General features: G+C 45.0%; 1 protein-coding gene across 2 annotated transcripts in view; it reads left to right on the top strand.

The window, feature by feature from the left end:
- Positions 1-26,597, top strand: part of ESPL1 (extra spindle pole bodies like 1, separase) — a 1,025,090-nt gene that overhangs the window by 37,064 nt on the left and 961,429 nt on the right. For both annotated transcript variants that reach the window (XM_069653328.1, XM_069653326.1), the window contains exon 4: positions 26,155-26,259. In XM_069653328.1, the coding sequence (XP_069509429.1) occupies positions 26,155-26,259 (105 nt within the window). The remainder of the gene's footprint in view (positions 1-26,154; positions 26,260-26,597) is intronic.

Raw genomic sequence — 26,597 nt, 5'->3', positions numbered from 1 at the left:
AATTCCTCAATTTCAGCAATCTCTGCCCTTCCTGACCCCAATCTTATCTCATCTTCCGCACAGTTTATTTTGAAAGGATTGTTGGCAAATCACTAGATGCAATGTAATTATTCTGAACGCCAGACGTCCAATCTTGCAAAGTAGACCAATGTTAACAAATGTGTTCTTTCTGGCCATCTAAACTGGAGGCTGCCTTTCTGTCCCATTTTTGCATGAAACATTGAACTCTGCTACTGTACTTTGCTCTTCATTCTGAGGCAGTGAAACCTTTGTGACCAGCTTGATCTAGTTACTCTGGGCCAATGATGCTGCAAAAGCATGGGCCTTCATCTAGTTTTGTGTCCTAATTAGAAATAGGCCCATCATAAGCCAGTTCCAATATATTCTTTTATTGTACCTCTTTGTTACATTTTGTAATACTGTGATTATTGTGCAAAATACATGGATGCTATTTATCTGAAACCTATAGAACTGAACCATCTCAAAGTTAATATCAGTTATGTTTGGATGGCATAAGTTGCCCTTGGTGGTCAAAAGTAGCTATCTCCCTTCTGGATGTAGCTGGAAAAATATTTGCTAAGGCCCTTCTGGTTGGAATAAGCCTGGGCCTTCAGGTTGGAATAAGCAGTGGGTCAGAGCTTTAGACTGCACTTAATCAGCCAGAAATATCTATTAAACATCCAGGCTGTATGCAGTGTTCGTGGACCTGAAGACCGCCTCCAACAGTGTTCCTAGAGTGCCACTATGGGAGGCACTTGAGGCCAAAAACTTCCCAAGAAACCTCTGTAACCCAATACAGCTTTTGTATTCCAACAATACTGCGGTTGTCCGCTGGAGTTTGGTGGAGATGTGACTAGAACATTGGGAGTGCCAAGGATGTGTCTTGGCCCCCATGCTAATCTGTATTTATACAGATTCAATCATTGACTCCTTGCAACCAAGTTTAACCCCGCTAGGTTGGGAAGTGACAAGGACCCTACCTTCTTTTTTTTTGCAGACCATGCAGTATTGCTGTCAAGGTCTCCTATGGGGCTGCGATGGGCACTGACCTGCTTTGCCTGCAAATGTAATGAGCTAGGACTGGAGATCAATACCAGCAAGAACAAGTCCATGATCTTCAGGCCAAGGAACTTTAGATATGGACCTCTGAATGGTGTGTTTGGGGAAGGGGCGGAGGGGTGTTGTATTGGAGCGGGGACAATGGTACGACTACCTGGGCATACACTTCTAGTGCCAGCTGAACTACCCAACTCCTAAATGCTAAGCCTACTTTGGAGAAAACCAGTGGGGCTTTGAAAAGGTACTACTTTGGCAATCGGGGGTGGTGCAGTTAAACCAGCTCTGGTTTAATCTTGCTCAGACCAAGGCTTCAGCCCTTTTTTGGCTCTCAAATCTGTGGTTCTACGAATACTGCCCCCCTGAGTGATCAAGAGCAAGTTTCATAAGCGTGTCCCACTCTTCCCTCAAAGCATCCCAAGCACAGTAGTGCAGATGGCCTGTGATATGGCCTACATCAGTGATGAAGCAGAAATGATGCCAAATGAGTATGGGGCACTCTTGGCTTGGCCAAATATCTGGATGCACTTTCCTATGTGATGTCTTTGGGGGATGACCACAACATTTTGTGGCTGTTGCATGTGAAGAAATGGCTTCTCACACTAGGTCTAAGCGCACACTGCCAAATCCCCTAGCCATGCCGTTTGACTGCCAAGCTAATGGGACTATTTAAGGTGTAGGGGAAACCAAGCCAGTATAATGTACCCGCCCCAGATTACCTGAGGTGTAAAGCATTGCCAGGATATGAGGAAAATCTTGACGTTATAGGTCCTCTTTATGCCTGAGCACTATATTGTCGATTTTGTTTGAGCACTTTGCTGCTGAGGTTGGTTACTGTTAGCTGGGACAAGACCCAGAGTAAGAGGTGTCCAATCTGTGATGGAGAGCCCTATTCCCCTTCTGCTCTTATGTGAAGGTTTTAAAGATCTCAGAAGGAAATTCCAGATAGCACTGGTTACATCCCTTGGAATTAACAACCAGGGAAGCTACGCACCTTTGTAAATCGGCTGAAAATCCTTTTTGCTTCTACGTACTGTTAGGCAGAATCATATGCAGTACCCTTTGGGAACACCACACACAATTAAGACTACAAGTGACCGTACAAATTCACCTTTGGTACAAGCCTGTACTACACAGTAAAAGTGGTAGCGATGGCCGAGAAGCCAAGATTTATCTCAAGAGCAAGTGAGCAGTATCAAATAGTTACACAAAGGACAGCAATTACTATGATTGAAACAAACACTGACTCAAGGTTTCTGAGTAAAAGGATATACATTTATTTACACATCAATTGTATAACATTTCACTGAAGTAAAGCAGTTGAAAAATCACGTTACTAATACACCACACCACTCCCAATAGATTCTAAACGAAGTGTGAGCCTAATGGCACTCCAGCAATTTAAAAAGGGAGGGAAAAACAAAGTTAGGGTAATATTGAGCAGCACCAACAGGTAAGTAAGCGGGGCAATCTAGAAAGGAACTACTATGATGGAATCAAATCAAATAGGCTTAGGGCCAAAGTCAATTGGACAGAAGTCTTTTGCTCAAGATCACACAGTTCAGGGTAGTTTGTGGTTAAGTCTTTGCCAAGAGTTCTGAACGAAGTTGGTTCGCAGAAAAGTTAGTTTAAAGAGGAAGAGAAGGACAAGCCCTCGGATTGGCGAAAGGTTTCACACACCTTCACCGCGGCTGAACGAAACATACAACCGGATTTGCACAGTACCTTCATATGGAGAAGAAGCTGTAGCTGAGACGGGACGTACCTGGTAGTTCCTGCAGGCTCAAGGTTCCTGAAGCGACTGTTGGACTGACGTGACGTAGGAAGACTGCAGGGTCCTGCACTACCCAGGGAAGAAACCAGCAGCAGAGCAAAGCAACGAATAAAAGGTGCGCTCCTTAAAACCCAGGCAGGGTCTGATGTTCCTGGCTATCCGGCCCACTGTAGCTCTGTACAGCGAACTCAACAGGAGAAGGGAGTCCTGGCTTGCAGTTTGGGTGAAATGGTTGGTCCCACCAGCTCAGGGGAAGAAGTTTTCTGGAGGAACCTCTATCGTTGGAGTCTGAAGATTCGGACCTGCAGCAGGGCTTCACCGGGCGGTTCAGTCGTTGTAGGGGGTCCTCTTCTGTCAGCTTCTCGTCGGTTCCTTTGTTCCAGTGGGGACTCTGCCTTTCCAATCCCAGAGACCTGCTTTTTATGCAGTATTCCCCTATTCACACAGCCTGGCTGTCAATCGCACAGCAGGGTGGCTGTCCTGGCTGGACAGTCACCTAGCCAATCAAACAGGAGTTAAAACCCCTCCCTCACATCCTGTCTACCCAGACTTTCAGGCGCCTAAGGATGGTTTCTGCGAAGAGACTGTGAACAAAGAAACCAAACCTGGTTTGGCACGCAGAGAAAAGCGCGAGACATTTTTAAAAAGAAATGGCGAATAAACCCAGCTGGAACTGTATAAAAACCTATATGGTCTAGCGGGTTTAGGTTCGAGGCTGCCAAGATAGCCTAAAACAATACCAAGGTTATTTAAGATGACCGCAGTAGGAAAAATAGGGTAGTTACCACTGCCACCAGCCAAGTCTTGATGAAAAGGGAGCAAACCAATGCTCCAAGAGAAACGGACAAAAAGGATAAGTATTAACCCTTTCAAGTACTCCATGTAGGATGGTTTGTACTGGGTCTGTGGATTTAAAGACTGAAAGTCAGTGGTAACTTTACATGTTCTGGGAGACATTAGTCGGTCCCAGAAAATGGAGTCTGAGTTGGGAACTCTAAAAGACAACCCTGCGTCACTGCTCTGAAGGTGCTGTGGAACGCACAGTAAAAAGATGCCTGTGGAGTAGGTGAGGCTCCACAATCTGAACACAAAAATATTAAACGCACACAGCAAAATACATGTAAGAGTGGGGGGAAAAAGCGCACACTCTTACCAGGTTAAAGAAATAAATCCTAGAAATCCAGCGAAGCTGCTGAGGGACTCGGTAGGTAAGGGAAATTGGCCATTCTTGAGAATTCTCCCTAACACGTACATTCGTCTGTCATGCTACAAGAGGAACACACTGCTAACCCTTGCCTGCTGCATCTTATTGTCCCCTGCACTAGAATTTTATGACCCAATTTGGTATTTTATTCTACCGATGTTTTAAGGGTTTAGACTGTACTTTGTATGTACTTTACCACTGCATATTATGGATTTTAATCTGCAATCCTTTGTCTTCATGTATTTTTTTGGATGTTTGTATTTTGTACCTGATAGCTCATTCTGAATAATGGTTTACAACAAAACGCTTCTGGTAATGCTTGCTTTGAAGTGCTGTTTTAGAGTTTCTTACTGGATTAAAAGGACCTCATAATGGGCCTGAAGTACTAGTGACCTTGAATACAGGTAGTTTAAGGAGTCCCTGCAGCATCTTTGAAGGTACTTTGTGTTTCTTGATAGAGATGAGGGAAGATGAACACAAATTGGGTATATGGGCTGAGCAAGTGGGTTGCCAAGACCTGTTTGGGTTCCTTCCTTCTCTACTAATGAACACTGCTGCAGAAAGGATCTCTGCCCTCGGTCAATGACATATGAGCAGTGCAGGGTATGTGCAAAAATGTTTGACTCTTGTGTAAGGTGTTGGGTAGATTTTTCATTTCTATAACAAATCTACCTTACCTGTGAGACCCCACCACCTTTTGCTGGACTTTATTTTTTTTTAAAATATTTTAATCTTGTCTCCTGGGCGACGTGGGGAGCTTTTTCCTCATTTCTTTTACTCAGTTTATGGGATCCCTTGTTCATTGCTTTTGTACTTTATTTTTGTGGAGCCACGTTTTCCTCCATATTTCCTAGCACACATCACCTTTTGTGCAGCGCTACTGGTAGCCCTTTAGATTTTCTTTTATTCTTGTGTGAACTACTGTTCCCAAGGTTAGGGGGGGATACATTGTATCCCTTTTTGTATTTTCAGATCAGCACACCCCACCTTATGTGGAGTTCTGAGGGGTTACCTACTATCCTCTTGCTAATTGCTCCTGCAACATTTTTGTTAGTGACAAGCATACCTTAATGGCTGTTGTCAGTGGACGTGTTGTAGCGACTTTTGTGCCATTTTTTACTTGTAGGCTGTCATCACAGCCGCGGTAATGCACAGAAGGGTCACCATTAATCTCTAATGGTTTCTTTCTTTTTTCGCCATGTGTTTGTCCTTTCTTGGTCCTTCTACTGTGCTGGGTGGGGGAAGTCCTAGTTTGACTTAGTCTTTGCCAGTTTTGTGAAGCCCGTCGAGGCTGTGTCCGTGAAGACGGGAAACTGGAGAGGACTCAAACCCTGCAGCCATTTGTCTTCTGGCAAGCCTGCCTAGATCCAGTGCCAAAGTCTGAATGTAGTGTGAGTGCTGAATGGCTGGGTTCCTGGCTAAATGGCATCGATCTGGAAGCTAAAGACCAGTCGACCACTGAAACGGAGGAACTGAAGATGAAGACGACCAGAGACACCTGCAGCCACTTCCAGTAACCAGTGAATCCTGCTAAAGTGACTGCTGCTGTCCTGACCCCGTTTTCTAATCGACAGTTCTGAAGAGGGAGACCTCCTCCCTTGGACTGGTGGGCATAATCAGTCCCAGGATTACCCGATTTGAGCCATCCCATGACTTGCTGTGACCTTCCTGGGCTGCAAACCACCAATATCCTCGGCCCTGCGGCCATCCTGCGGTGCATAGTGTTCCAAAGAACAAATGTCCCTGAAACTTTAGTGGACTCCTGCTGGACCTTCAGAAGAAAGATTTCCACTTTCAAATTCCCCTCACCAAAGTGCAGGACCGAGCAAGCAAGGCAAATCGATCGGATGAGAGCTGCTCTTCACTGGGGTCTCAAATGCTCTTATGCTCCATCAGGCAATCTCAACTCTGTGGGGTGGAGAATCAACAATTGTTGAATTTCTGAAAGAGGGTACCAGAGGAGGTATATTTATTTTATTTTGGTATCAAATATGTATTAAAATTGATACCAAATCAGAAGATGCACAAAATCAATTGAGCTAGAAGGAACAATTGAATACAGGTAAAAATACTGCAATGGACAAACAAGGGAAAGGACAAGGAAATTAAAGGTAACTGATTCTCACCCATCCTACACACACTATCCTACTGCAGCATCCAATGGAAATTCAACAATCGCAATAACACAATATACAGATTCAGAATGGATCTACAAAACATGTTGTCTAATAAAAACAAATCCACAATAAATGGCTTTTTTTTTTTTTGTTTTTTTTTTTTTTTTTGTTGGACGTCCAGGAGATTATCTCCCCTCTAAGCATACCTTGTACGCTTCCCACACGGCTATCGACTTTCGTAGAGGTTATTTCAAAGTATAGGTTATTTTTTTCCGTGAGATGATCAAGGTGGTCGGGGAAACCCAGTTAAGTTATTTAATCGCCATGTCTTGGGCCGAGTTGACCCATTCACCTGCATCTCCATCACTAGTGGCAAGTGATCCGAGATGCCTTGGGGCGGGGGGATGTGGGGGTGGGGGAGTAGTTCTGCAGTGAGTACCCTGTGTGTCTGTAGCTGGGAGGACATCTAATCTAGAGAGGGAGCCGTGGGCCCCTGAGTGAAATGAGTTGCCTTTTGTCCCTAGGGTGGAGTTCTCTCAACATCACGGAGGCCCAATGCTGACATGAATATTGCTAGTTTTGTGGGGTTGTTTGGATTGCGATCTTGGATGTGAGTGCAATCTAAAGTGTTGCACGTTACGTAAGTCCCCCAACCCCTCTAGGATCCATATGTCCGGTTGATGTTTCGCTATCCGAGCGGTCAATTCATCTAAAAGTTCATCTCAGAGCCCCGGTGGGGGAGTATATTGTAGCAATAGCCAATGTCTCTCCCCAAAGCGTGCCAAGCAATATCACATAGCGGCCCCTGGGGTCCTGTTCCACTGTAAGCGGTGTGAACGGGATCCATTTGTGTAGTAAAATCAGAGCACCCCGAGACCCCATAGTGTATCCTGCAAGAAATGCAGAGCAGTAGTTTGTTCTCCGAAAGAGTGCAGGTCGATCCCGCTAAGTGTTTCGGTGATGAGGTCCATATCAGTGTCCATTCAGAAATTGAGTGCTAAGACGTCTCTTGATCCCAGAGCCCATCCTGTTCACATTCTAGGTGAGTAGTTTAAGAGACCTAAGGTGATCGGTGGGTGTTAGTCGAGTTTGTGTAAGTGCCATTTGGTATATATGGTACCAGGGTTGTAAAATCTGTGTGGAGGCAGTGCATGGGTTGTGCCCAGTGGATGATCATGTCGTGCGAAACCATGGTGGTTTTGAATTGTGTGATGGGTGATCATACTGGCTTTGGCATGTGGACATATGATAGTACTTGAACAATATTGAACAGTTTACAACTTTTTCCTCCCGTCCATATACTCCGCCCCAACATGAACTATCTGTCGCCCAAACATTGTCACCTGGGAACTACTGCATCAGCGTTAACTTAATAACCCATATTGTCCCAACCTTAACTTAACCAAAGACTTGTTGCTTCTGCTGGAGGCGTAGGGTCCTGGGTGGTGGCCTTGGTGGCTGCCGTCATTTGGCGGAAGTTGAGTATGAGCTAATTCTCTTGGCTCCTGGCTGGGTGCGCTGTCTTTGTCGGCCTCTGTCCTCCGTGTTCCTTTGCCCGTCACATCCAGACAGTTGATCTCAGGAGTCTATTTCTTGGTTCGGGTTATTCTGTTCCAGTGGTGGGGGATGTTGCGCAGGATGATCCCTATTCCTTGGGGGGCGGGGTCTACCTCCGGGATCCGGGTCACTTGGATCCCAGTTTCCATTAATGTGGGTTTCCGCCCATTTCCAGGCTTCCTGCGGGTCAGTAAAGTGCACAGTCATGCCATTATGCTGAATCTTTAACTGGGCCGGGAAGAGCAGCCAATACTTTATGATCATAGAGTGAAGTTTCCTTTTCAGGTGTTCAAAGGATTGCCTAGCCTTCTGCACTTCTTGGGTATAGTCTGGGAAGAAGCCGATTCTGGAGCCATTGTGCGTAATCGACCCTTTTCCGCAAGCCATCTGTAGAATTGCATCTCTATCCCGGTAATTTTAAGGTTTAGATATGAAAGTACGTGGGGAGGCACCGGGGATCGGCCTTCCTGCTGGTATCCGATGAGCTTTCTATTGAGAAGTTAGGGAAGGATTTTGGTGCAAGAGATCCACCAACCATTGTTCCAAAGAGTTCCATGCTGGGTCCCTAGGTGTTTGCTTTTTCTGGAAGGCCCAGAATACGAATAGTGTTATGGCGCAATTTTCCTTCGCCCTCTTCAACTCGCGCTTCCAGGGTCTTCAGACATATCATTGTCAGAGCTGTTGGTGTACCCCGCTGAGGTAGTCCTCCACTCCTGAGACGTGGTGTCGCACCGCTCCGGTGCAGGAGGATAGTTTTTGGAGGTCATGACGGAGAAAGGATACCTCTGCTGAGATGCAGTCCATCTTTTTGTCCATGGAGGAGTGGGAGTTGGCAATGGTGGTCATCACGTCTTTCAGTGTTAAGGCTTCGACGGTGGAGGTCGTCGGTGGCTCATTGTAGTGCAAGCGTTGGTTGCATATTGGTCCATGGTGCTTTGTGTGGACGCTTTCTGTTTGGTCTTTGCCCATGTTTCAGTTCGGGAGTTTGCAGGGGCAAGAGGGCTGCAGGTTCTGATCGTGGCCCGAGTTGTCTGCCTCTGTGCTGACACAGATGTGTCAGCTTGTCGGAACGGCAGGAGATTTTACCTCCTCCTGACCAGTCAGAGGGAAGAGTCTAGTGTAACTCTAGAGTATAGTGTGGTTATCTCCCCACGTGGTTCTTGTGGGTGGTAGCTGGTCACCCCTGCCCCCTCCAGCTGATGCAGTAATTGTGGGTATTTGTGTGCTAAAGGTCAGTAAGTGGTCTCGGGCATTTCGCACCTCTTTACTCCGCCGGTTAATTTCCACATTTCAGGGTCCTGGGTGTATTGAAGTATGGATATAGATATCAGCCGGATATCGGCCACGTGCTGCAGGCCCAGCACTAATTTCCCTTGTGCTTTTGTGGAGACCCTGTGTCTGCTTACCAGGTCTAAATACAGTTTCAAGAGTAGGAGGCAACTGGGCTCCTTCTGCCTTCCGTGAATGGTTATAGGTGTTCCAAGGCGCTCAGGGTCGCCTCTATTGTTGTGCAGGTCCTGTCCGGTGGTCCTGCTGTGCCGCCGACCTGTTTTGATTTTTTTCCTTGTTTCTCAAGCAAGGCGGGTTTAGGGGAATTGAGATGTTATAGATGGGTCCGGCCCCACAAGCAAGGAGAGGCCAAGTGTTCTGTAGTCCTCAACTGTGCCGCCATTCCTTTCCGTGGTACGTAGGGGTGTCTGTGGGTTTCACCTGTGGAGTTAGTGTGCTTGGAGCTGGGTCGCCACCAGTGCCCTCAATACAATCGGAGCTGCCTAAAATCTCACCTTCTCCCCAGGAGGTCCGGAGCCAGGTGTGCAGTCTGCGGGCAGCGCAATGTCTTATCAGGCGGGGGGAGGTAAGAGCGCCGGCACTAGGAGGGCCGCCCAATATGGCCATCCGGGTGTGGTATCGGAGTACGCCCCAGGCAGCACAAGTGGATGTGGATTGCAGCCCGGCCAGCTAGGTATCATCCATCTCAGTCGGTGCGAGAAAACGACTGGCACCCACGTACAGTAAAGTTCAGCTGTGTTCCCACTGGATGGGCTCAACCCCTCCCACACACCGGGAGGGGGGTGGGGGGGTCTCCCCCCACCTTTAAGGATTGTGTATGGCCGGGCCTAGGTGCAGGAGAAGAGGTTGTGGGTGTTCATGCACTCTGTGGTTCACTCGTTCCAGAACCTCCCGGGGCCCCCTCACAGCAAGTCGTTCATTTCATGACCCTGCCACTTCCACAAGCTCCAGTGTAATCGTTATTGATTCAAAGGCCTGGGTGAGGGGGAGGGGGGAGGTTCTGTCCTCAAGGGTTCCCCTGGTACTCTATGGAGGGGTTTAGCCCAGCAGAGTTCAGCTGACCTGATGCCAGTGCTTCCACGTCGCTGTGGTTAGTCTCGAGTGGGAGCCTATTATTGTTGGGTTGATGGTATCATGATCTTACTCCTTCTTGACGAGCTGCTCCCCGGAGTAGAGGGTCCTCCCCGGAGTAGAGGGTCCTGCCCTGTCCTCCGGGCCGATGCAGTGCGGGACAGACCCCGCCTGTCTGAGCATGGCCACCTGTTCTGTTAGGGTTTCAATCCACACTGCATGTCCCACTCTGCTCCGTAGTTTGGTTGTTTCTGTCCACTGTCTATATGTTCAGGGGGGGGCATATCGGGCCTCCCCCGCACCCCAAGCCAACCATTGTCATGTATTCCCTGCTGCATAGGCTTTGGTGTCGAAGCAGCGTATCTCCGGTCCTCCCTCCTGTGGAGAGCCCTGCAGAGGGAGTCTGGGGCGAGGGGGAGCAGCAGGGGAGGTTTCCCAGTCGGGACTGGCCAGTCCGGGATTCCTGACCATGGCCGCCACTCTGACCCCCTTTTTCCTTGCAGGCACAAAGCTTTAGTGCCTGCCGCACCTTTGTCCCCTGACATGCCCCATCTGAAGTTATCTTTCACTGTGCCTGCGGTCACGGCCTGGTCAGTAGCTTCCTGTTGATTCCGGAGATGCTTCCGCAGTCGGGGCTGTGCGGCTCCCTCAGTGCTGGCAAGTTTTGTAGCACTTGGCCGGGGCGGAACCGCAGCTCTGCTTCGCTAATGATTCAGCTCTGATTGTCCCTCCGTTCTGAAAATGCAGGCAGCCATTTTAATGAGGTATTTTTGTGCCAGGTGGGCACAGGCATTATTTCTGTGGCGGCGGTTGGTTTCAGGGGTTCCAACTTTCTACAAATATTCAGCAGGCATACAATCCACCCGCGGGTGTGTTTTCTGTCGATTATATCTTGCTAAGACAGGATATATTGCAGGATGGTATCGTCGGCCCCTGGAGCTCCAAGGACTTGTGTCCGCACAGCTTGCATGTCGGCCAAGCCCCCCTCTAGTACAACACTCTTGACTACAGTGCTGTCTTTTCCTGACTACAGGAAGATGCCCTTCACTACTTTGACGAACCAAGAAAAAGTGAGGCGCAGACAGTCCTCTAACCAATATTGTACCTGTAGTCCTCCCCCCGTGTTGAGCACGAAGACTGGTCCCCGCAGAGAAGCGCTGCAGCCATCAGGGCGGATAGGACACCGCCAATGTTTCAGAGCCTGGGGCCCACCAAGGGACACCAAATATAGGAGTGGGCCTTAAATCACCGTAACCCAAAGCCCGCCCACCCTTAAAGAGTAAGTGCATGCTTTTCCGTAAAGCAAGTTTATTGTACAAACTGCCGGGAGGGGTTAGATGACATCAAACAGTCAATCTAACCGGTCTCCCTGAACCACACAATACATGCATTTTATACGAGTTGCAACCGTTAAAACACTCCCAGAGGTTTTTTAGCGTCCGCCCATCCCCCCGTCCCCCACTTGATTGGTTAGACACCTATACAATGTAACCAGTCCCTTCAGTTCCTGCACTTCTTTTTGGATGCATTCATCTAGGCACCATCCTCTAATTTATAATTGCATGTTTCATATTTACACTACACCCCTCTTTGGGGCCTTTCCATATTTGGTCATAGCTCCATCTTTTAGTTGTGTAAAGTGCAACTATCTCGATGATCACAGGTTCCATATGGTTGGAAACCTGTATCACTACTTGTGGCGCACAGTTATTCTATGTAAATTCCATTGATGTGAAGAGGGGAACAAACCAATTTCTCTGATCTATTGTTGCTGGTTTTCTCTCCCAACAGTGCTGGTGTCCACTTTTTTTTTTTTCTTCTAAACCATCTATTGATGCTCCTTTCCCTGCAAGCAACCCGCATCAATCCAGCCCTACCAGGTGGCTGCAATCCCTCAGTGATTGAATAACGGACTACCATATACTTGGAGATGCCCGAAACTGACCATCTGATATTTATTGCAACTGCTGCTGGTTTTCCCCAACCTTTTCTCAGTCGCGCAGAGTTTAATTGCCTAACCCAAGTTTTCAGCCAGCCCAATTCCTAACTTGTCAGAACTCTGCGGCAAAACATACTGACCAAAACCTATTTCCCCTAGAGACCCCCATGTATGTGTACCTATACATGTATGTTAAGGACTACTGCATCCTCCCACTGATGTTCCCATTGCAAATCACCCACATCGCATGCACATGTAGAGCTCCTCGCTGCCTGATTTAGTGCTATATGGCATGAAACGAGGAGATTCAGTATATTGTTGTGGTAGACAGTGGCTGTACAGGGTGAAGCAGCACTGCTATGATGTACCGAACTGTCTTCAGGACAAAGTCGTGGTTGGGACGTTGTTAAATGCACGCCTTGTTTGAGGTATTGATTGGACCAGTTGCTAAATAATGCTGCTGCGACGCAGTCTGCTTGAGTCAGATGCCAGAATCTAAGTAAGACCATTATAAAGGAGGGATAAGTCATTCGGGTGGTGGTGGCACTAAGGTGCATCTGAAATTAGAGTGCAAAAATGGCCGTGCCTCAGTGTGGTCATAGGCTGCTAAGGTGAACAGGGCGTGTTTCACGGTTGGTTTTTTATTTTTTATTTTTTTTATTTTTATTTATTTAACGCTAATTTGTTAGTGCAACTTGTTAAAGAATGGACGAGCCTACTAGGTCCTCGTGTGCATGAAGAAAGTGCACATTAAGTAGAGCCCTGTGCATGGTAAATTACAAGGCACTTGGTTTGTGATCAAAATGGACTAACGTGCGGTAACCCGTAAGTACAAATTTTACTTGGGTGGAGTGCAATCGTCACGGGCTGAGTGGATTCTAAATCAAAGAGGGGAGGAAAAGAGCTATGCGTCGGCAGAGGTCTTACCTGAGCCAGAAAGAGAGTGCTGGGATCTGGCTGTGTGCATTCGTGGCTGGAGGGCGCCTTGTCTATTTGGAAAGCGACCGATCTCCAATGCTCATGTGTGCAGGAGAGTAGTGTCTTAGTGGAGTTGTCTAGTGGAAAAAGTCATCAATATTGGGTTGGTCAGGGTGTTCTGAATGCCTATCAATGGTCCGAGTGCTGCTGTCAATGGCGATGACGTAAAGTAATGTACACAGTCGTGGAGTGTTTAACAAGTGAGCATATATGTATAGAGACAATTATACATATTACAGATTTTACATATGGCGGTCATATTAACATGATCAATTATACATGCTGATTTTCCGCATGGCGGTCACATTAAAGCGAAGATCATGTTTGCAGGATGGCATATATCTTAAGTGGTCTACTGATTGTCGCATATACATCTGACCAATGTGTATTTGGTATAGGTAATTGAAAAACAAAAACAAAACGGAGCCAGATATTGTGACATAGATCGTCAGTAATCCAATGTTAGCAAGTTATACCATCATATAGATGTACATCTTATGTCAAGAGTTCTGCCTGAGTTACAACAGTTTTATTTGTTAAGAGGTTCCATTCAATAGAAAGGTTGAGGCCCTATTTAACAGAGTTCAGACGATGCATCCGTTTCTGCTGAAGTTTGCGTAGGGCAAGATCTGTCTCCTCCGCGAAATGGATTACCCACTGTTTGTAGTATTGCCCAGAGGATGTCATTGTGGGTATGATTCTTAGCTTTAAAATGTGCCACCAGGGGCTTGTCTTCGATTTGATTGCGCTCAAGAGCGGTGTTCGCAAATGCGTTGCCTTATTTCCCTTTTGGATTTGCCTACATAGACTAGGTCACAGGGACATTTGATTATGTATACAGACCATTTGGTTTTACAATTGGTGAAGGAATTTAAGGTCCAGGAGTTGCCTTGCAAGTTGGTAGTGTTTAGATTGGCTGTCAAAGCGCAGACAGAGCAATTGCCGCATTTAAAATGACTTTTGACTGGCTGAAGGTGCCATAGTGTGGTTTGTTCATTGTTTGGTGGGTCCACTTCATTGCTTTTGGAAATCTATTCACTTAATGTGGAGCAGTTGCGTCTTATTCGGAGAAATTGGCCGTAAGGGAGGTTAATCTTGAGGCCTGCAGGATCGGAGCTGGAGTATTCTAGAAGGGTGTTTTTAGATGTCAGTTTCCGATATAACGTGGTGCTCTGAGAGTTATCCACATTTTTACAAATTTCTAGATCCAGGAAAGGTATTTGGTCTCTGCTGTAATCTATGGTAAATTTGATGCTATTGTTCCGTGAATTGAGCCATTGTACAAAGGAGGGGAGATATTCTTCAGTCCCTTTACAGATCATGAAAACATCTATATACCGCAACCAGCATCCGATTTGGTGTTTGAAAGTGTTGAGTTCATTGTAGATTGAGCCTTTTTCAAAAGCGTCCATGAATAAGTTTGCCACGTCTGGGGCAAAAGTGGCCCCCATACTGGTTCTGTGACATTGCTAGTAGAAAGTCTGTTTGTAAATAAAGTAGTTCTTCATTAGGGCTATTCTGGTGCATTCAAGGAGGAATTTATTTACAAACAGACTTTCTACCAGCAATATCACGGAACTAGTATGGGGGCCACTTTGCCCCAGACGTGGCAAACCTATTCATGGACGCTTTTGAAAAAGACTCAATCTAACACTTTCAAACACCAAATCTGATGTTGGTTGCAGTATATAGATGTTGTCATGGTCTGGAAAGGGACTGAAGAAGAGCTCCCCTCCTTTCTACAATGGCTTAATTCACGGAACAATAGCATCAATTTTACCATAGATTACAGCAGAGACCTAATACCTTTCCTGGATCTAGACATTTGGATAATTCTCTAAGCACCACGTTATATCGGAAACCGACACCTAAAAACACTCTTCTAGAATACTCCAACTCCCTTCCTGCAGGCCTCCAGATGAACCTCCCTTACGGCCAATTTCTCCGGATAAGACGCAACTGCTCCACATTAAGTGAATGTTTCCAAAAGCACTGAAGTGGACGCATCAAACAACGAACAAACCACACTATGGCACCATCCGCCAGTCAAAGGTCATTCTAAATGCGGCAATTGCTCAGTGCTTTGACAGCCAATCTAAAGACTATCAACTTGCAAGGCAACTCCTGGACCTATATTCCTTCACCAGTTGTAAAACCAAATGGTCTGTAAACATAATCAAATGTCCCTGTGACCTCGTCTATGTAGGCAAACCCGAAAGGGAAATAAGGCAACGCATTTGCAAACACCGCTCTTGTGTACACAATCAAATTGAAGACAATTTTAAAGCTAAGAATCATACCCACAATGAGATCTTCTGGGCATACTACAAACAGTGGGGAATCCATTTCGCGGAGGAGACAGATCTTGCCCTACGCAAACTTGAGCAGAAATGGATTTATCGTCTGAACTCTGTTAAACAGTGCCTCAACACTTCTATTGAATGGAACCTTTTTTTTTTAAACAAATAAAGCTGTTTTAACTCGGGCAGAACTTTGTTATTCTGAGTTGTCTCCCAGTCTTGACATTAGATGTACATCTATATGAAGGTATAAATTGCTAACCTTGGATTACTGACGATATACGTCGCAATATGTGGCTCCGTTTTTGTTTTTCAATTACCTATACCAAATACACATTGGTCAGATGTATATGCGACAATCGGTAGCCCACTTATGATATATGCCATCCTGCAAACAACAATATGATTTTCGCATTAATTTGACCGCCATGTGGAAAATCGGCATGTATAATTGAAGATGTTAATATGACCGCCATATGTAAAATCAGTAATGTGTATAATTCTCTATACATATATGCTCACTTGTTAAACGCTGCACGACTGTGTCCATTACTTTACGTCCTCGCCATGACCGCAGCGCTCTGACCATTGATAGGCATTCACACCCTGACCAACCCGTTATTGACGACTTTTTCCTGTTAAACAAGACAAGTCCACTGAGACACTAATCTCCTGCACCCATGCGCATTGGAGATCGGTCGCTTTCCAAATGGATAAGGCGCCCTCCAGCCACGCATGCGCACAGCCAGATCCCAGCGCTCTCGCAGTGACACAGCTCTTTCTGACTCGGGTAAGACCTCTGCCGACGCACAGCTCTTTTCCTCCTCTCTTTAATTTAGAATCCAGTCAGCCCATGACGATTGCACTCCACCCACGTAAAATGTGTACTTATGGGTTACCGCACGTTAGTCCATTTTGATCACAAACCAAGTGCCTTGTAATTTACCATGCACAGGGCTCTACTTAATGGAAGATTATACCAGCCACGGGTTGCACTTTCTTCATGCACACGAGGACCTAGTAGGCTCGTTCATTCTTTAACAAGTTACACTAACAAATGAGTGTTAAAATCAACCGTGAAACACGTCCTGTTCAATTTAGCAGCCGATGACCACACTTCAGGCACAGCCATTTTTGCACTCTAATTTCAGATGCACCTTGGTGGTTGATACCACCACCCGAATGACTTATCCCTCCTTTATAATTGTCTTAGTTGGATTCTGGCATCTGACTCACGCAGACTGCCTCCCAGTCGCATTATTTAGCAACTGGTCCAATCAAGACTTCAGACAAGGCGTTTACTTACCTGGACATGGTAGGTTCCCCCTTTTTGCAGCCTTCCATTTTTGGGCATCACCTCTCTATCCTTCACAAACACAGTCCCCTTTAACTTTAGGTGGATGCCCTGTGCATTTAACAACGTCCCGAACTGTCTTCAGGACTGTTTGTCCTGAAGACAGTTCGGTACATCATAGCAGCGCTGCTTCACCCTGTACAGCCACTGCCTACTACCAACAATATACCGAACCAGAAACACCTACCAGTGTGTCGACAAAGTTAACCTGTTGTAAAACAATACAAGAAATAAAATAAAATGTCACTGTCTACTAACTCACTCAAATATGCAGACCACAATGTGCTCGACTATGCATATTGCATGTGCCACGGCACTTTTTGTAAATGTCTTTTTGTTAAAATAAAAAATTCTTGTATCCCACAGTGATCTCTTTTGGAGCCAGCAGCCACCTGGCCCCCTGTAATTGTTTGGTGACCCTGCGTCATGCTTACATCTAGGGTAGCTTATGACTCTCTCTCCTCGTTACATTGTACTTTTAACCCTCGAGTCGGGCCCCCTTACAAAAAAGAGGGTTTCGCCCACATCTCTGTGGTATGTGGCATGACAGACTTGTATGTTATCGACTAAAACACTAAAAACCCTCTCATTCCCATTTAGCTACACTGGATTCATGCTAAATTGCCACATGTCAACCTCGCTGTCACCCCAGCCACCAAAATGGCACGTGCAATTTATACTACTTTATCTGTGTGACCCTTAACTAACCGCAACAATCTTTTTTTTTTTTTTTTTTTTTTTTTTTTTTTTTTTTTTTTTTTTTAAAAGGTGTTTTATGAGAGTTTGCAGTCTGCCTTCCTTTTAACCGATGTAAAAGTGAGGGGCTGGTAATGGTGGTTTGAGGATGAGATGCCAGTTTCTTTGCCACTATACAAGTTTTTCTTCCAAGTCTCTTTACAAACCTGTATTAAATACACCAGTCAACTTTGAGGCATGGCTCACCGATGGAAACTCTTCATTAGTTGCTTACTAGATTGGTGCATGGCATATCTGGAGTAGCCTGGAGCTGCTAACTAAAGTCTTATTGGCATTCTATGACTGGATGTTATGACTGTGTTAATAACATTGAGGCTTGGGAAAGATCCCCTTCAACGGCCTTATCCTGACTAGAAACCTGGACTACATAGAATGGTACCCAAAGCTTATGCAGATCCACCCAGCTTTGGTCTTGTACCCGAGATTCATATGGGAATGCTCTCAATTGCTTGCTTTAATGTGAACTGGAAACCAACAAATTATTGTGAGTGTAGCTTCTGTCATGGGTGATTAATTTATCATCCATCTGCTTGCATAAAATCATGATTTTAGGCACATTCACACCAAAATTCTCCACAAGGCAGTCTTTTAAACAGCTAGCCCCATGTAGCTATTCATATGGTTAAATTCCTCCATAAGGTGTAGAATTTAGGAGGAAGAACATAAGTGACTACCAAATGAACTGAGAGTTGGGACTTTTGGGATTTCCTTTAACCACTAGTTTTATAAAAATTATTTCTTGTATAGAACTAGTTGTCCTTTCGAGAGCATAGTAATATGTAGTGTGAATTAATGGCTAACCAAAGTATACTTGGTCCCAAGGCTATACCTTTATTTTGTTTCGTAAAACGTTAGTGCTTACACCAAACTTGCTCCTTGCCAGTCACGTGCTGGATTGGATTGTGTACTCCATTAGACACCTCATTTTATGTACTGCCTCCAACTCTCTGATTCTTTTTTTTTTCTTTCCTATTAGTCACTGACTACAAATGCTTGTGTACATACATATGGAGTGGAGAGTGGTCACAGCGGCTTTCTCCTTAGTTTTCACAAATATTTACGTTGCACACTCCGTTACAGCCAGTAAATTGTAATCTGCATGCACCAACATTCTCAAATGAACAAATCCATTCTTATTTTAGTGTTCTACCTCTCCATAAACTCCCCTAGCAACTTTCTGCTTGAAATGACTACAAACTCGAACAGTCTATATACAAACTCTAACAGCACACCCCTCATAACTTGTGAAGCCAAAACTACCTTGAACTTTGGAAGCAGGTTGAGAAAGTTGGGCCTTGTCGAATTGGTGAAAATCCACAGTTTAAAGCAATCCATTTTCCCATGCATAGATTAGCTACATCCTGTAACATAGCTAGGCACAACTGTTTTTGAGGGTGGTCTACCTTCTGTCATGCAGTCGAATTTTGAAAAGATTTGAGCCAGTTAGGTGAGCGAAGAACTGAAGAAATATGGTAACATTTCTTTGGCTCCACATGCAAGAGGGCTGGAACATGTATGAAGGTTTTAAATTAAAGTGAAGCCTTTGGTACCCCATGTAAGAGCATTGTGCCCCATTCTGCCTCAGAGTAAAATGAGATTAAACCGACAATTTATACCATAGATGGCAAGTCAGTTTGCATGAGCGGTTGTAGGGATCTTAACCAATGTAACAAACTGGAACAGTTGCTTTTTAGTGATGTAAACGTTCCGTCTAAGGCAAGTTGGGGTAAAAAAAAGTCGAGTAATTTTCTGAAATAAAGCGGGGGAAATGTGTTTTACTTCCAAAACAAAGCCATGATTTTATTTTTTGCATGTGGTTCCTAATGGAGGATCGGATGTTTATTCATTCTATGTGCTAGTTATAATACAAAAAACTTTCACACATATATTTAAATGAAAACAACAATCTGTTCATAAATGCAGGAAGATGAAATGCAGCAAAAATGCAGGAAGATAAAAATGTGTTGGAAACACCAAAATCATAAACCCTTTTCCTCAATTCATATAATTTTCTTCTAAATCTAATCAATGTGATTACTATAGACCTGCCCCTTGTTCATCAGACTACTATAAAAGGAATCCGTTCCTATATATTCCTACCTGATGCATCTCTTCTAAACCGTGGTGGGAGCAGGAGCTCTCCCCTTAACACTGCAGGAGCAGTGCTACATCGAGGAAAATGCCCTCTGCAACAGCCTGTTGCACGGTAAACTGGATGGCTTATTTTCACTTTTATTCGCAAATATAAGATTTATTTTTCTGCTGACACCGGGATCGCTGTGATTTAACTGGTACCTTACTACCAGCAACTGCAACCCTGCAAGAGATCGCCCGCCTCAAGTCACGTCTGTGTAAGCAGTGATCCTCCATTGCCTACCATGAGGCTTTCATTTTCAAAGATGGCTGGCCGCCCGCCGAATTTGCCGACCATCAGCACCCTTGTGCTTCAACTTCACCAAGGTGGCTGCCGATTGGCTGCTGCACCGTTATTACTGCCCAATCCAAACCGGCAGGCGAGAGCTGGCCCTCCCCACGAAAGCACTACCCACAAAGGTTTCCCCTGTCCCGAGCCTGTCGGTGCCGAAGGAGCCGGGAGCCGTAGAACGCTGTCCTTGCTTTGCCCTAGGTAAGCGTATGCCCACTGAGTATCAAGGACACATTACAATCCCTGACTGGCAATAGCTCGGCTGCGCACCTTACGCGTGTCTTCCATCATAGCTTTGACTTTACTCTGCACACTCAATCTGCAAACTGTAATTTCCTATGTGTACTGTAATGTGTGAAATGTCTAGCATATTTTACGCAGCTAAGTCTGCACTGAATGAGCGCATCTGCCTGCATCTCTACCTCCATTTAAATAGTCTCCCTAACCAACCCACATAAAACACAAGATCAACGTCATGAAACATAACGCCTCTCCCAACATAAGCACCCCACCTCAGCCTAACGGGGATAACCTGGCACTGCAACTTAAATGCGCTTTACTCCATGTACGCTCCCTTAATGCCCATGCTCTTGAAGTCCATTACGTACTAGTAAATCAGAACATAGATATACTAGCCATAACTGAAACGTGGCTTCATGAGGCATCAGGCTCCACCGTCATGCTAGCCCTAGCAGAAGGCTACTCCATCCTCAGAAAGGACAGGTCATCAAAAACAGGAGGGGGTAGCTCTAATCTCCAAAGAGGCCATAGCTATTAAGCCCATACCCCACCAATGGGAAAGTAATACAGGCACTCTATCGGCCAAACTATCTCTCTCACCAAAAAACACTATATATTCATGTAATTTACCGGCCCCCGGGACCTCCCACCGACTTCCTAGGACAAATCGCACATTTACTCGGTAGAAATATTAAAAATACCACCAAGACCTTACTTCTAGGCAACCTAAATCTAGGATTCAATGACCCCAACGATAAAACTATTTCTCCCTCGAAGGACCTCCTAGATCTGGGGTTCTCACAAAAAAATCACCTCCACCTACACACTCCAAAGGCCGCATCCTAGACTGGGTGGTCGACCATAATAATGACCCCTCTACACCTCCAACACGGTCCTCCCATGGACGGACCACAACTGCCTACAGTTCACCATCCCCACAGAATCTAGTACCAAATCCACTAATCCTGCACCTGCTACATTAGCATGTAGCGCCAAAAAACTAACTGCAGAGAACATCCGAGCCTATCTTGACCTCCCGTGCATAGCACCACCATTCTCGCAAGACCCTAACATCCTAGCGGATATATTTAAGGACATCTTTACTAGTGCAGTTAACGCCATTGCCCCACTAGAAAATAAGAGAAATAAAATCATTCCACTCGAACTCGTGGTTCCGAGAGCTCCAAACCTTGCGGAATCGTAAACGCCAGCCGCTTAAACTGTCAGGCAACCCCCCTGTGACACCACTAAAGAAAACTTCCAAACAATTGCAAAAAAGTACAAAGACTCAATTTTTAGTGCCAAATCTGAAGCCTACAATCGCTGAATCTCTGCTAAATCGCAAACCAAAGAACTCTTCACCATCTTTAAAGATCTCACAGATCCTCCCTCTTGCACGGATGAGATCATCAAAGATGAAGCCTGGTGCTCTAGCATACAAACTGCCATGCTAAAGAAAATTGACCTACTGCAAAACAAAATCCAAGACCAATATAATACATTACCTAAGCAGAATCCACACATTCAGACTTTGCTCAACTCCAAAACTATTGACTTTCCCAAATTTTCATTTCAGGAAATCTCAAACCGAAGTCATAGACATCCTTAAACATCTCAAACCATTGCAATGCAAGAGCAATGTGTGCCCCCCTAAGATCATAAACGAGTGTGCCGAGCCACTTGCTCCTTTCCTAACAGCCTTCATTAACTCCTCTTTTAAAACCGGCATAGTCCCTGACAGCCTTCAAGAGGCTTGGGTGCGTCCCCTCTTAAAAAAAAAAAAAAACACGCGCTAGACCCCACACATCCTAATAACGACCATCCCATTCCTTCTTAAAATATTAGACCAAGCCACCCACAGACGAATGCAACTCTACCTTGAAACCAACTCCATTCTAGACAAAAGACAGTCTGGCTTTCGCAAAAGGCACTGAAACTGCATTACAATACCTAACAAAAACAAATCCCCCATATCCTGGACAAGGGCAAACCTGCCCTCCTCCTACTCCTCGTTGACCTCTCCGCTGCGTTTGATCTGGTTGAACATAAAACCCTCACCAAACACCTCTAACATGCTGCGCACTTCTCCAACCAAGCAACTACCTGGATTACCGCCTCCTTAGCAGGCAGAGCTATGAAAGTCTTCTCAAATATAGCAAATGCGGCGCCCACCATCATTCACTGTGGTGTTCCTTAGGGATCCTGTACTGCCCCTACGCTATACAATCTCTTCACAATGCCCCTTTTTGATAAACTGGAGGCACTTGGGATCACATACACTAACTATGCTGATGATACCCAAGTGCTCCTTCCGCTGACAGGCATTTATCACCGAGACTCTACAGTCCTAAGGCAAATTTACTCCACCATCCAAGCATGGATGGCCAAAAATGGCCTTTGTCTCAACGGGGACAAGACTGAAATTCTCATTCTTGGCCAAAAGTCCACTTTAGCTAACCTAGACGCCCTGTATGCCAACTTCCACATCGACAACTGCATCATCCCAGTCTTATTTTATGTAAAAACCCTAGGGGTACACATCGATGTCACACTGTCCATGAACGAACAAGTCTGTGCTATCGTCTCTGCCTCCGCCTTGAGTACTCTGCTCATTAACGCTATAAAACCCTTCCTAACAAAGAACTGTCTCTCCATTGCCAGAGCTGCTATAGGGGCCAAGCTTTATTACGGCAATGCGCTCCTAGTCGGCACCTCCCAAAAAACAAACGGGCTCTAGACTATCCAAAATCACTCTCGGGGCAGCCCTAAGTATACCTAAAAGAGACCACATCACACAAGCAAGAAAGACGGTTGATTGGCTCCCAGTCAAAGACCGCATCATGTTCAAAATTTTCATGACCACACATAAATGCATTAATTACACAGCACCATGCTACCTCTGAGACACTATCCAGATCACTTATCTAGGCTCACCAGAACATGCTACTCCAACCAACTCGCGCATCAACGGGGCCAAGGCAGGAGGGTTAGGATTCCCGTATATTGCCCCGAAGCTATGGAATGCGGTCCCACCTGCACTCAGTGCTGAAACTTCTCTCCGCCTTCCGGGAAAAACCTCAAAACTGCTCATACCTCTGCATCCTTCCCTCCTCTTGCTTCCCTTTCTGCTCTACACTATTTGTACATATTATGATTGACTGTTTCTGTTTTTTATGTAACTAAGCTATGTTCACCCACTGTAACAAGCGCCACGATGCCTCTGGGCTGTTGGACGCTCAACAAATGTGAATAAATAAATACAATTGTTTAAGAACGAATCTCAAACATGTTCTCGTTTCTATCAGTCGCTCGCATCCTAAAATCTGATGCTTCAGTGACTCATTGGTTCACATGTTGCCAACTACCTAGTCTAAACTCACAAATTGCTACTGTTGGGGCCAATTATTTCTGAAGAGCCTAACTGATTTAATGAAACTGCTATAAATCTATATTTGCTCTTGGGAAATATGTAGAAACACCCAGGTAAAATACTCTAAGTGAACTAGAATATCATAATTTTCATCTTTGTCAAAGACCAATCATATGAGTTCAAAACCAAAAAAAAATGGCATGCCTTCCCCCCCCTCCCAATAACTGCAAGCAGATGATTTAATCTTTGTGCTGCAGACTATTGAAGAAAAAGGCAAGTCAACCTACAAGAAATTTCCAACCGGATTCTAAATTGTGACAAATCATTTTCTTTCTATATAACAATGTGCAATTACAAATCCAGTTATAATGTACAATTGCTGTCACTAAAGATGGCAGTAGATTTAAGAATTATTTCAAATACTTGCTTCTATTTTGTCTAAAGCTGTCCAATTATTTAGTGACCCAGTTTCATATATGGATTGGAAGTGTTAATTACATTCATTGATTTTATAATGCACTAGTGGAATTGAGAAGTGACTTGTTTGCTTTTCAATTTCCTCATCTCGGAAACAGTTTCTCCATCAATAGGGCTTCCTTGCTATTACAATGAATGGGGAAGCCCAGCTAGATGAAGTGTACATTTGCGTAGTCTCCATCAGCAACTCTGCACTTAAACAATTTTCCTACCATAAATCAAATGAATTGCTGATTTATTTTTACTTGCCTATAAATTATTTTCTAGTACAAAAGAGCCTATTGCAAAAAAATGCTATGTTCTAATCCTATAGCTGTTTACTCGAAAATGAAAATATCTTCGAATGTGAGCCACTCCTATTCTTTACTACCTAAACTGGATTACGTTTGTATAAACTTTCTTTAATACATTGTTTTCCTAGCCCAGTCTACATCTGAATTTCCCTAGACTGGGCACTATTAACATTTGGACTCCATTGTACTAGTGTACAGTTTGACGAGGCCCTGTGTATACCCCATATCTGCTTCTGCAGGCTGCACCTATACACAAACACGTTCAAATGCCATTGGTGGCTCTTTGTAGGTCGGGTACACAGATTACCCTTGTTCCACACCTGGCTTGGTAGTAGGTTTAAGAATAAAACCATTTGGTCCCCTTTATTCCCTGATCCCCAGTTTGCAATGTATGAAGCCTCCGTGCACTTATTGCCAGTGGTCGAAGTGAGCGGGACGGTCGGGAGAGGTGCTCCTACTTTTTCTTTTAAATTAAGTGTTACTGTTCCTATACTTATTTTAGAAAGAAACTGTTCCGGAATGGTTTCATTTTAAAATAAGTGCAGGAAGAAGTTGAAACTTGCACTTTCAGTGCAATGCACTGAACATTCCCTAAACAGCAGGTGTTTGCTTGGGGGTTTGTATTGTGTGTGTGTGTGTGTGTGTGTGTGTGTGTGTGTGTGTGTGTGTGTGTGGGAGGGGGCGTGGTGATGGGTTTTCTGGGGGAGGGGGGGTGGGTGCAGGCCAGCAGGGAACATAGTTCCACTACTTCTTTTCATACACTTCGATCCCTGCTTATTGCTCATTTTATGCTTTCCAAAGGGGCAATTGGGTGATAATTATTGCTAGGATATTAATGTTGGCTGGATTGACCTAAAGAAAATGCCAAACATTGCTGAACACTACCTGAAGTGTGACGCTGTAGGATGAACTCTGGCACCCTTGATATGGCCAGCCACTAACTCCCCCAACCCCTTGGTCTGTTGTGCTAATAGCTGGTAAAATATCTGGCTGCATAAGCAAACTTGCAACCTTAATTCTTTCACTGATCAGCCATCTTCAATATCCCTACCTATTGCCAGACTGAATATTTTTCAAGGACTTTGCAGTCTGAAAGGGATTCAGCTGCAGAGCTATACATCTTGCCCTTTTTGTGCAGCTTTGGCGGTAGGTACAGTACAGTACAGTGCAGTGTTTTCGTATCTCTTACAACAAAGTATTGCCTAGGTAGGTGTTTATATTGTATCTGGTCACTTGGGTCTTTTGTAGCAGCAAATAAACGTGGTCTAATGAGTGTTGCATGTGTAGGAGATTGCTATTCCGGGCATGGCACAGGAATCACAGGGTGCATATAACCAGACGAAAGGCGGTGGCTGCAGCATGCTTGATTATGCTTTCGCAAATGGTCCTGCCACGCCACACCTGCGCACTCAATTGCATGGTGCCACTTAAAATCTTATGTCATGCATGATGTGGGCTAAGCTGCATTATGTCATTTCACTCAATTGCTACTTGAATAAAGCTAAAGCATGTAGTCCATGATGCAGGAACGTTTTTGGCCTATAAACCTGAACACTGTTTATTCCATTTAATCAAATGCCCTACAAAAGTGAAGTGTGAAAGGTATAATAACCGGCTGTTACCGAAGCATAATAGCTGGACAAATCTTCCTATGGAAGTGAATGAAAGGAGTGACATACGGGTCACTGTTATCAGGCCACTGGTGACGCCTTATGTCTTATATACCTCTTCCTGGTCTAGCCACAGTGTGGCTAAAGAGTGCAAAAAGGTGAATTTCAGAAATTCAGAGGCTGAAGAGGTTGGATTGTAAGTTCAGTGTGTAGAGTTGTCCATAAATTTTCCTCTTAAGGTATTTGCTGCCATAATCCTGTTGGGGAGAGGCCATGCTATGAATGGAGGGTTGCACAAGGTCTGTCTGGATTATACATACATTTCATATTTATTTCTCCACAGTTCACATCAATGGAACTCAAGGAGCGTCGAAGCTTGAAGTTGCAGCTTTACTCATGCTATCAGCTATATACCACTGTGGTGAACAACTTCTTGCAGGATCTGCAGGTATTGGAATAATCTGTCTCCATTAAAATGTTTGGAAAGGGGGGGTCGCTGTAGAAAGCAGTTTCTTTAGGTGTTGCAAAGTGTTTTGAACACGGTCAGCGCGCAACACTTACTACAAACCTTTTTCACTACTTTCAAGAAGGGCACCAAGGCAATTTGGATGGGGTGTGCAGAAATCGGGATGGCATGCATAGTAAAATGAGCGTTTTAGCTGGGGGAAAAGTGTTTGTGCTGTGAAACGTCATAATCTCGTGTGAAGTGCGCCATTTTCACATGTCGTACAAAGACACAAATACACTTCTTCGCAAATGGAGAAAGCGCTGTACATTGCAAACCAA

Source organism: Ambystoma mexicanum, chromosome 3q (genome assembly GCF_040938575.1).
Source record: "Ambystoma mexicanum isolate Mex_15411 chromosome 3q, UKY_AmexF1_1, whole genome shotgun sequence".
Lineage (NCBI taxonomy): Eukaryota > Metazoa > Chordata > Amphibia > Caudata > Ambystomatidae > Ambystoma > Ambystoma mexicanum.
The sequence above is the reverse complement of the archived record's forward strand: the minus strand, read 5'-3'. Positions and strand labels throughout refer to the sequence as shown.